Source organism: Morone saxatilis, unplaced genomic scaffold, assembly GCF_004916995.1.
Source record: "Morone saxatilis isolate NCDOM2014 unplaced genomic scaffold, NCSU_SB_2.0 Contig12, whole genome shotgun sequence".
Taxonomy (NCBI): Eukaryota; Metazoa; Chordata; class Actinopteri; family Moronidae; genus Morone; species Morone saxatilis.
In genome coordinates, this window is record NW_023339674.1 from 22835243 (window position 1) to 22846995 (window position 11753).

The 11753-nt window shown below is 38.6% G+C and overlaps 1 protein-coding gene across 1 annotated transcript in view; it reads right to left on the reverse strand.

The window, feature by feature from the left end:
• tprg1 (tumor protein p63 regulated 1) overlaps positions 1-11753 on the reverse strand; it is a gene marked incomplete in the record, with an annotated part of 23191 nt that overhangs the window by 10809 nt on the left and 629 nt on the right. The window contains 3 exon segments of the mRNA XM_035653857.1: positions 3922-4098; positions 10509-10600; positions 11593-11753. Coding sequence (XP_035509750.1) covers positions 3922-4098; positions 10509-10600; positions 11593-11753 — 430 coding nt within the window.

Below are 11753 nucleotides of genomic sequence, written 5' to 3' on the forward strand. Positions count from 1 at the left end.
ACAAGAGAGAATTGTATACAGTTTTCAATATATCATTATCATATTTGATCTTAGAGGAGGCACCTAGACACGCCACTCTGTTCTGAACTAACAAAGCTTGTTACTAAGCCGTACTCGAGATGAGAGCATACGCGTTTGTATAACCTGTAAGGTGAAACTTGGAATTACAGTAAATAATCCTCTTCCATTTTTTCCAACTTAGTTATTTGGGAGTGACTAACCCAAGAAAGTTGCAATCAGTGGGTGACCCCTAAATGTTTAGCCCTCACTGACTTGTGCTTCACTTTCTAACTGTGGCTTTAAGTCAATCATAAGTTTGATTTGGTTTACAGGGAAAACAGGAGTTCAAGTCATTTAAGAGAACCTGTGGTGTGTGTTCCTTCTGCCATTCTAAACACAAAACTTTCAGCACTGAGCTCGCCTGCTCACATCAGCCTGGGCTCTGGACTAAATGATCATCTTGAGATATATCCACAATAAATTATGCGATGCTATCTTAATCAGCTCTATGTACTGACTGCCCCTCTGCTGTCTGAATGTGTAAAGCTGCGTTTGGTTTTGATAGGTGTGGTCGGAAAGACTGCAGACCTCAGAGGAGGTATGATTGCTTTTAAAGCCAGGTCTAAGAGAACTACTACCACAAAGGACTGACACAAAGATAGATTTTACACCATATTGATGTGTATATTACAACATTCAAATCATAAAGCACTCTTATGTCAGCAGGAATACATGTGGAAAAAGTTAATAAAATCTGTTTTGGGTAGTTGAAGGTAGGGGCTGAATAAGGGCATCCTTCCCTATGAAGCCTTTATTCAAGAAAAAGAAAAACTACATCTGAATCAGATGAAGGAACAGAGAGTGCAGTGCTGGGATTATTTCCAACTTTCATAAATATATATATTTCCTAAAACAGTAACTGAAGCAACCTCTTGTGGGGCTTCTTTAAACCTCCACACCCAACTCTTTCAGACAGGAATAAAAAAAAATAGATGATGTGCTGGGTAATTAGTTTGTCTAGACAGTTTGGAAAGAAGGCACTTAAAACACATCTTTCCCAAGATGCAGAGTATACTGTGCTTTTTCTTCATGGGCGCACCTGGAGAATGCGATGAAAACAAAATCATCAGGACTAAAAATACTGACACTCCCTCAACACTTTCTATTGGCATCATCAAGGTTTTGGGGAAGCTTACGGAGCACAGACGAAGGAGCTGACACCAAAAAGACGCTCCATAGAGGCAGTCTGATATTCTTTGTTCTGAAGCTGATGGTCTGGGAGCACAGGGGTCAAACGTTCATGAAAGTGCTTTCAGTCTCAATTCAGCAAGTTTAATTCTATTAATTCTATTATAAAATATTCACATCCTCAGGAAGCCTAGTTGCACAGGTTAGCAGAATAATATCCAAAAAGAGAGAAAATCCAAACAAATGATGGTGGTAGCCTGTGATGTCTAAACTTTGATTTCATGGCATTTTACAAGCAAATGTTGTAAGAAATGATGCCAAATAAGCTCTAAGATTTACAAGCAATTTATATGTGCAATACTTCTATCAGTGTTGCTATGCAAAAGACATTGAGGAAAGTGCTTAGCAACAATTATGCAACATTTAATGCAATTAAATGCCTAAACGTGGCCAAAAAATGGCCTGACTTTTCTGATGCAACTGTGAAGGTGTCAAATGTGTTGCAGCCCATACAGTAGGAGGTCTTTCTAGCAGCACTGATTCATACTAGCAGCTGCGGAGTCATCCATGACAACATCAAACAGATGAAGAAATGTGATGTGGCGTGCTCCTGCTTTGAACTGTCTCTACCAAGGGTGCACACTGACATCAAGTGGTCAGATGACAACTGTCAGCAGGAGATTGTCTTGTATTCTCACGCTCCTGAATGTGAACAGTAATAACTCTAAGACTAACAGTCAAGTGTTGTTACCATGACAGCTGAAAAAGCAGCTGAATCATACTGATAGGAGGACAACATACTTCCTTATTTACATCAGCATATATGTAGTTGCTATTATTTGCTTTCAGTGAGCAGTGGAAAATAAATATGATTCCCTCACTGTCTGAGCTTTTTGCTATATCAAAACTGAAGACCTCTATGATATCTGAAAGGTCTTTAAAGACCAGTTTGGAGGATTTGGTGGCATCTAGCGGTAAAGTTGAAGGTTGCTACCATTTGAATACAGCTCAGCCTTCCAAATCTGTAGGAGAAACTATGGTGGCCGTGAAACTCTTGGTTGAGAAAAAAGTGTTTGAAGTTCACTCGTGACAGACGGTGATAGACAGATGGTTCATCCTACCACCTGCCGAGTATTTTTTGAAAGTTTCCAATGACAACTTCCCAGAGGGTTATGTGTAACAAACCATCTGGCGCAGTCAGTTTACGTTGCCCCCAATGGCCCAAAATCTGCTTTAAATACATAAAAACCTATATCTGCTTATAAATAAGTTATACTGTGTTACAAACAATTATTAAATGTTTCTATACTGATTCTAAATAGAATAGAAAGTTAGGATTTACTGAAAAATACTTTTAACATTAAAGTAGCAGCTGAATAATCTTTACAGTTGGACTTTTAGTACTTTTCTCTCAAATTGATTTGTGATGTGGAAACATTTTTGTGTACTATCACATCGGTCGGGAGGATTCATTTTCGTATATACATGAACTTTACTGTAGATCGGTTTCTGCCAAAACTAAGACGGGATGACCTAGACGAAAAAAGAAGACACTTCCTGAGGGAGAGACAGAGAGGAAGATAAAGAGGAAGAGGAAGGAAGCAGTGACAACGAAGACAGAAAGAAGAAATGTTTGAGGCTTGAGTCTTTCTTATTTGAAACCGTCTCTTTACTGTCGGACTCCCAAGTGGCTTTCACGAGCGTTTTATGTATAATTTAACGTAATGTGCAGAGATAAAGCCTCCAATAAAGGCAGCGCTCTCTAAGCTCTTCACAGCACATTACGTTTTATTCATCAAATTAGTTTTAGTTGGTTTGGTATCCCCTGAGCCGTCTTTAAAAGGTTTAGATGAAAGGGCTACATTAATTTTGCCACTAATCAGTTAAGCGACAGCACCAAGTGACAGCTATGCACTCCTTACCCCCGAAAAACCCTCCGCACTCTCGTCTCTCTGCCATGCCCATTTCAGCTCTGCTGTCCCTGGCTGCTCCCCGTACCGATCCTCTGCATGTAGCCCCCCTCACCAAGGAGCCTTCTGATGCTACCCTCAACATCGTGTCACTCTTTTCACTGACAACTCAAATCACGTTGATACTTTTTAGTAAATCATGCATACTCTTTCAATCTTGGAAATTTGTTAAAAAGGCTGCATGCTACTAATTTCTTTTCTGTTTTGGGTAGTTGAAGGTAGGGGCTGAATAAGGCATCCTTCCCTATGAAGCCTTATTCAAGAAAAAGAAAAACTACATCTGATCAGATGAGGAACAGAGAGTGCAGTGCTGGGGGCAACGTAAACTGTTTTTTGCAGAGCTTAAGAATGTGTTGTATGATGCATTACTTTTAAACAATTACATATGAGCAAAAAATGTGACAAGGCATGTTTTCATTTTTGTTTGAGCTTTATGGTTAATCGTCTGCTGCTAAATGGGATTTTTAACACATTAGAGCACAGAGCAGAAAATTAGGGCTAATATTTGGAATTCTCCAACTAAACGCTACAGAGAGAAATTTTATAGTAGACTTACTGAAAATGACTAAAGCTGACAGGACACCAGAGGTCCAAGACTTTCTCTATAACACAATGCTGTTTTGCACAATATTTAAATGTCAATGAATGTGTTTATATTAAGTTATATTAAGTGTTTCACTTTCCTCCGCGGCTGAAGGTTTTATTGATAGGAGGTGCAAGTTTACCTTTGAAGGACTAGTCCAGGGCTAATGAGGGTACTTACTGAAGCAGAGAGCGCTTTGGGAAGCTGAAGGTGCCATGGGAGATGCGGTCCACAAAGTTCAGTGGGATCCTCTGGATTTGATCACAGTTGAACATGACAAAGTCATATTTGAAGACCAGGAGAGAGCTGTCTGTGATGAGAACAAGACGCTCTTTTTCATTGTTCCAGTGATCCACCCTGAAACAACCACAGAGAGTGTGTGTTTGAGCTACAGTGACAAATCATTTCTTGGTATCTACATTTTAGATTTGGAACAAACAGAATTTACTGGCTCACTCAATTTTTAACCAATGCGTCGTTATCTGTCTGTACAATGAGGGAAGTTGGGCAGAGGATGACTATACAGTGAGTAAGGAGTAGCACTGGTATGCACTTGGTTGCTAGTTTTTTCGGTACAGCTAGACCACATTTATATCAGTGAGGAAACACCTTTCAGTATAACGAAATACAATCCAACGGCACCACAAACAGCGGCCTCCAAATTGATCATATAGTTGAATCAACACCTCTCTAAAACAGTTTCATCAAAAATTGAACAGCACAATATTCACAGAGGGAGGATTTATTACAGAACTGTTGTGTTAGACTGCTTTATTACAAAATAATAGAAATAGGTGTACCTAATAAAATGGCAACTGAGTGTAGGTTATGGTGTTAACTTTAGACTCCAGAGCACCAGATCCCAATCTTTTGCTGTGACCTCTAAACAGGCAATGCCTATTTGTGATCTCTTATCACTGGTTGCACATGTTTACCTGTTAGCTCAACCAATTTTCCTTGTTTTACATCAATACATTTTTACGTAAAATATCCAGTAGTTTACTATATAATGTATATTAAAGGCATATTTGTTCAGCTTTCCTATCCTATTAATCTTAAGTGGGTCACAAACTAAGGGTCACATTACATAATTAAAGGAATAGTTCAACATTGTGGGGAATACCCTTATTTGCTTTCTTGCCAAAAGTTAGATGAGAAGAGACGAATGATAAAGACTGGACAAATATAGCCTGGTTCTGTCCAAAGGTAAAAATGTCTACCAGCACCTCTAAACTCGTATCTTTTTTACTTAATCTGTACAAAGAAATTAAATGCTAAAGGGACAATTACGGAGGTTAGGTGATGGAATGCTTCTTGGCCAAGAACAGTTGCCAGGCAACCAGTGGTGACTCCAGGACTCCTTATGGAGGTCCCAACCCCCGTGCTGGGAACCACTGCTGTGGAGAGTAATTTTCACTATGTGACTTTTTGTGTGAAGTGCAGTTTTAATATCGGTATTCTGCAGGAGGTTATTTGAAGTTGATACAAAAAACATGTATAGCAAAACTGCTCAGTTATGTACTGTAAAAGCCTCACAATTTCCAAAAATGCCCTTGGCAAAGATCATACAATATGCATGCAAGCATTTTTAAGTTGTTACATTTAACCAAAAATAATATTAATAGATACACCTTTAAAGCAACAAACTATTGTATGCTTTTCATTATGTACTCATTGTGTGTTCAAAAGGGCTGTCCTACTAATTGATGTCACAAAAAGCATCATCTCACACACACTCTCTCCTTCAAAGCTGTGCACACAACTAATTCACGGTGGCGTGGATTCTCTTGGAGTAGCTCTCTTTCTTACGGCCCGCTGAGCTGGGTTCATGTGGCCAACTCCAAGTGAAACAGTCTAGATCGTTGCTGGCAGCCGCAGGCCAAAAAAGACAGTTCACTGAACAGCCAAGGCATTATGGGAAAGGTGTGGGGGCAGAGCTTTGACTGTGCTAATGAAATGAGTTAACCTTGACTGGGCATGGGTGTCGTGGATAGCACAGAGGTGTTGCAGAGATCCATGATCAGACTGTGGGTGTCTGACACGCTGCTGGCACTGAGCTTGACACAACAACACAGCGCTACTCAGCAAGACGGCGCGGAGGCCTGAACTGACGTACCTCTGTAGGACACACTGGGATACTTTGTAGCACACAAATTTTGGGAAACGCGCTTATTCGCTTTCTTGCTGAGAGTTAGATGAGAAGGTCGACAGCAATCTCATTGTCTGTCCACTAAATACAGGGTTTCTACAGGTTTTAGCAGGTTAAGTTTAAGACTTTTTTAGACCTTTAAGTTAAGAATGAATGCAATTTAAGACCTATTTTACATCCATACAGGCAAAAAAAATACATAAAGAATATGTAGGAAAAACAGTGCATGATCAATACAATTTTTTCCTGAAAACACATCTCAAAAGTGAGATGGAAAAATGCAACTTTATATAAGTAACGTCAACGTAATTAACCCAATCAATTGAAAAGACCTGTCAAAATCATATTTAAGAAATTTTAAGGACTTACATTTTAGACTTTTTAAGGTTTTTATGGCTCTACTATGCCCAGAGTGTCCAACCTCAACCACGCCACCCAGCATGGCTATACTCTCAGGAGTTCTTAATGCAATGGGACAACCCAAACTTCGGTGGACATGTCTATGGATCCGCTTTTCATTCAGGATTTAAACACTGAGATCGTTAGGCATTGGGCACAGGATTGGGACAGAAAGTATATCTCTAAGGCGAGGAAATGAGGGAGAAGTGGAGGAGTCTGTCTCAGACATCATGGCTTTTAGTGAGACATGGCTCAAGTCTTCAGACACAGAGTCGGAACTGACAATCAGCGGCTTTGGAGCACCTGTCAGGCTGGACAGGAACGCGTATGCTACGGGGAAATCCCAAGGAGGCCAAGTCTGTGTATATATAAATCAGCAGTAGTGCAATAATGTCACCATTAGAGAGTCTATATGCACAGCTGACGGTGAACTGTCGTCTGTCTCTGTCCGCCCTTTTTATCTTCCCAGGGAGTTCCCCCAGTTATTTGTGACAGTAGTGCACATTCAGCCAAAAGCAAAGCCTGTTAATGGGAGATTTTAATAACTGCAAATTAAATACATCAATTAATCTTTACCAATACATCACCTGAACAACCAGGAAAAATAAGAGTCTAGATTTATGTTTTGGTTCTATAAAAGGAGCGTACAAGGCGTCTCCTTGGTCCCCCCTTGGTTCCTCTGACCACAGCACCATCAATCTCACCCCTGCACCACCCAACGCTAAAGAGGGAGAAGGTCAAGACAAGAGAAGTCAAGGTCTGGAGTGAAGATGCTGATCTCTAAGAGCGGAAATAAATATTAAAATAAGCTTGGGGAGAATCTAAGCAGCAACAACAGGACTTTGCAGATGAACTTGCAGGAAATATGTAATGAGCTTGCACACCCTACTAAGTCAATCTTGGTGTTTGACACTGGTGATGTAAAGACAGTATTTCAAGAAAAAATAAGATTAATAAGAGCCCATGGCCAAATAGTATCACAGGTAGACTGCTTCAGTCTTGTTCAACAGCTCTGTTCTGTTTTATGTGTTCTGTTATTTAGGATGTCTCTTGAACTGCGTAGGGTTCCAAAGTTATGGAAGAAGTTCATTGTTGTCCCAGTGGCTTAGAGCAGAACCCTTAAGAGATAAATAACTTCAGACCAGTGGCACTGACTTCACTGATCATGAAGTCATTTGAAAGGAAGGCTAGTCAAAACGGAACTGCTGGAAAGGATGGGGGAGGCCTTGGACTAGAGGATGCATTGATCACTTCACCCCACTTTGTGCACACCTAGAAGGTCCTGTCACACATGCCAGACTTTTATTTTTAGATTCATTTGCATTTAATACTATTCAGCCGCATGTTTTAGTTAAGAAACTGCTTTATGATTTTAATCTTGATGCAAACTTGTTGGGCTGGACTGTAGACTTCTTCTCATGTAGGCCTCAGAGGGTGAGAGTACATTCTCTACACCAATAACTATAAAAGCCAGCATCCTGCAATTTGCTGAAGACACAGTTATCATTAGCTTGTTCCATAAAGATGAATCTAAGCACGGGCCGGTGGTAGATGACTTTGTTAAATGGTGTGATGAAGCCTTCTCATATTAAATATTATAAAGACCAAAAATATGGTCATTGATTTCAGAATAAAATGATCCCACCCACCATCTCATACCTTCATCAAAGGAACTGGCATTGAAATTGTGGAACAGTATAAATATCTTGGAACAGTCATTGATAAAAACTTAAAATTTGATGTAAATTCTGATGCAGTCTGTAAGAAAGGACAGCAACGTTTGTACTTCTTTACGAAGTTTAATGTTTTTAATGTGGACAGGAAAATTATGTCCTTGTTTTCTAAGTTGTTTACTGAATCTGTTCTCACTTTTTCTGTGATTGCTTGGTACGGTAACCTGAACATAAAGGATTAAAAACATTTTTTCACATAACTCAGGGTGTTTACCTTAGGACAGAGCCAGGTTAGCTGTTTTCCCATTTCAGGCTATATTCTAAGCTAAGTGAAGCGCCTGTTGATTTTAGCTTCATATTGTTGGTATCAATTTTCTCATTTAACTCTCATAAAAAAACATCAATAACGTGCATTTCCCAAACTTTCAACTATTCCTTTAAATGAACTAGATCATCTCCCAGTATTTTCAAGAACTATCTTCAGTTACATTTTTTTTTCTCTTTTAATAATCCACTGACACTATTTGGAAGAACTGTTATTTTTGACTTATTTTACATTTAAAAAAACACCTACTCTATTTATAAGTAAAAAATAAAGCCCTTTATAATAAACAAAATCTCATCAAACAACAGTCAAAATGATAAAAATAGATGAAGTGAGATCATCTCACTCTTTCTGAAGCTAGTGACAATCCTCAGCAAAGCCAGATTTGAGGAATTTCTCATGCCTTTCTGACATTAAACACTGGCCTCCCTCTGGGATATTCAGCAGCAGCGCCACTGAATTACCATATAATGCACTCTTTCTGTGTCAAGAAATCCTACGGCGGCTTCTGTAGCGTTGATAACTGCAGGCCAAATGTAGGACAAACGTTAACGTGTGTTGGACAGAGCTGCATAAATGGGATGTATTATTCATTCTCACATGGCCAGCCTTTTAAATGTTTCCTGAAAGCTTTTGCTGGAGTGATACAACCTGACATCCGCAAGCGCACTTGGTAAATGTCCTGCAGTCACTTCATTTTGCTCTGTGTTCGAGGCAGTCAGATCACTACCTCTGAACTGACTTCTGGGATATTCTTGGAGTTTGGGGTTTGACAAGAACATTGGTATTTGAAATGTTTTTGTACTGTAGTACAGTAAAGGCCCATAATCAACCCACTCAGTCCATATAAGCAGCAGGTTATTTGCAGATGTACAGTACATATGTTACTGATGAATTATTAATGAGCAACACATGATACTGTAAACTTATTGTGCATTTACAGTTGCCACATTACTGTTTGGTCAAAACCTTAAAACTCCAGATCAGCAGTTTTGGAGTGTTTTTCTCTGACAGTTCAACAACAACTTTAAAAATACTTTACTCACCACTTCCCCTATTTAACATTTAAGTTTTTTAAACATTTGCTAAAGGTTTATAAGACATTATGATTACAATGTAGTTTGAGCACATACAAATGTGTTTTTAAGTATATGACAACTAGAACTGAAACGATTAGACAAGTAATCAATTAGTTGATAAAAAAAATTAATTGCCAATAAATTTGATAATCGATTAATTGTGTATGAAATACTAAATTGGTTTTAGATTCTCAAATGTAAATATTTGCTAGTTTTCTTAGCCTTCTGCGTTAGTTAAGTTAAACATCTTTGGGTTTTGGGCTGTTGTTTGGACATGTATTGGACGCATAATATGTCAACTTGGACTAAAATAGACCTTCTTCACAGCAGCCATTTCACATGGAAGTAGTAGGGTAAACACAGGTGTTACCAATGACACTTATTATGGTTGATACAGTAGAGTATTTTCAGTGAGACAACATACACAAAAGCAGCACCCTGACTCTGTTTGACATTGGTAACACCTCTGTTTACTCTACAATTTTATGCCAAAATAGCTGCTGTGAAAAAGGTCTGTTGTGCTGGGACTTCTTCACTATTTGTAGACACTGTATAGACGCAATGATTAATTGTTGAGTTGATAAAATAACCTGTGGATTATTTGGATTAATAACAATGGTCGTTTGTTGCATACTCTTACTGTGAAGCATCCATAGCTGATCTATAAACAGTCTACAGTATAACAAATGATTGACAATAAAATGTATTAGCTAATCACTTTTTATATGAACAGGAAATGCAAATAATGTATTTTTTATATTTATGAATTATATTTATTTTGATACTTAAAGTAGTATTTATTAATTTACTCCTTCAGTCTCCATGACAACTGAGCAAACATAATCTGTTGATAAAGGCCATGAAATGCAGCTGAAATCTGGAAAAGAAACCTAGTAAGTGGACCTGAGTACTTACTTGTTGACAAATACATTAAAAGACATTAAAAACTGTCCTCATATGTGCTTACAACTACATTATAGTGTATCATAACCCATTTATCATTTACCCATTTAAGTGTCTAAATATTGCTCATAAAGTAAAGTGTTACCAAAAATGATACAAGGTTTTCACTCAGCACACATTACACTGTATGACAACACGAACATGACACTGTGCAACAGAACATGGTCTCATGAACTCACTCTGACATCAGCCAAATGCTGCGAAGGCTGCCATCTATTTCTTTATCCACCAGAGCTTCAACGTCTTTGATGGCCTGATTCAGAGTGCCAGGCTGAGGAGACAGAAATGCACGGGTGTCACTTTCTAATTTTCCACTGTGACAATCACAATGTGTGCACAGAAAGCTTAAGGGGTAATCTTTGAGGCAGATATGCAGCTGGGACTGGTACTCCAACAAAATGTCAGCGTGTCTGTGTGTCACACAAAATAACAAAAAACAAAATCATGAATCCGCGGCACATGAAAATGACTGCAAATGAAGAAAGCTGAGCGTGCAGCTTCCTGTATAAGTAAAACAGGTACTTGAAAAAAGAGAAAGCTTCAGTACATAATACACTACACATCCAAAATGTTTATACCATGCGACTCTGTTTTTCATTTTGTGTTTTATTATTTCAATGCCAAGTTGGAGAAGTTAAAAGATTAAGAGTTCATACTGAGGCTCCTGACAGTCTTACTGTAATCTGAGCTTGGTGCTCAGCCGACCTGGCAACCTGCCCTCGTTAAGGAAAGACTGCCTTTAAATTACCTCAGTCATATCTTTAGCATTTCTGTACTGCAATTTCCTGCCACTTATTGGCATATGAGTGTAATTATATACTCAGATACTGATATATCTGCAATCATAATATTAAAGCAAAGCAAATTTACTGGTTTAGCCATAACATAGAGTTATATCAACACCACTCAACCTCCTTTTACATTTTAGTCTCCAAAGAAGATATATATATATAGATATATATATATATATCCCTTTTTGATTGTCTATATTATTATGTAAGCAGGATTTTTCTAATGCAACTAGTTTCTGCTTTTGGGTTTAATCTACAAATATATAATTTTTCATAAACTATATTGCTACTTACCAGGAACTTCAGACAAAATTAGAATTATGCTAACTCTGGTTAAATACATCAAATCCTAAGATAACATGTATGAATTTTAATAAATTTTAAATATGAGAAGTTTCACCGGGATGGGAGATTTCTAAACTGGCACATTTATTCCGTTTGAGCAACAAAGTGGAAAAGTAAAAGTCTTTACCCTCAACACGAAGAACCTCCTGAGCTTGAACTGTTCCGGAGATGACTCCACAGAGATGGAATTATACTGGGAGGGGGCCGCTCCGCCCTTCACTGCCCGCTCCTCTGTGCCCTCTGTGCGGGCAGTGGAGGGGGCCACTCCGCCCTTCACTGCCCGCTCCT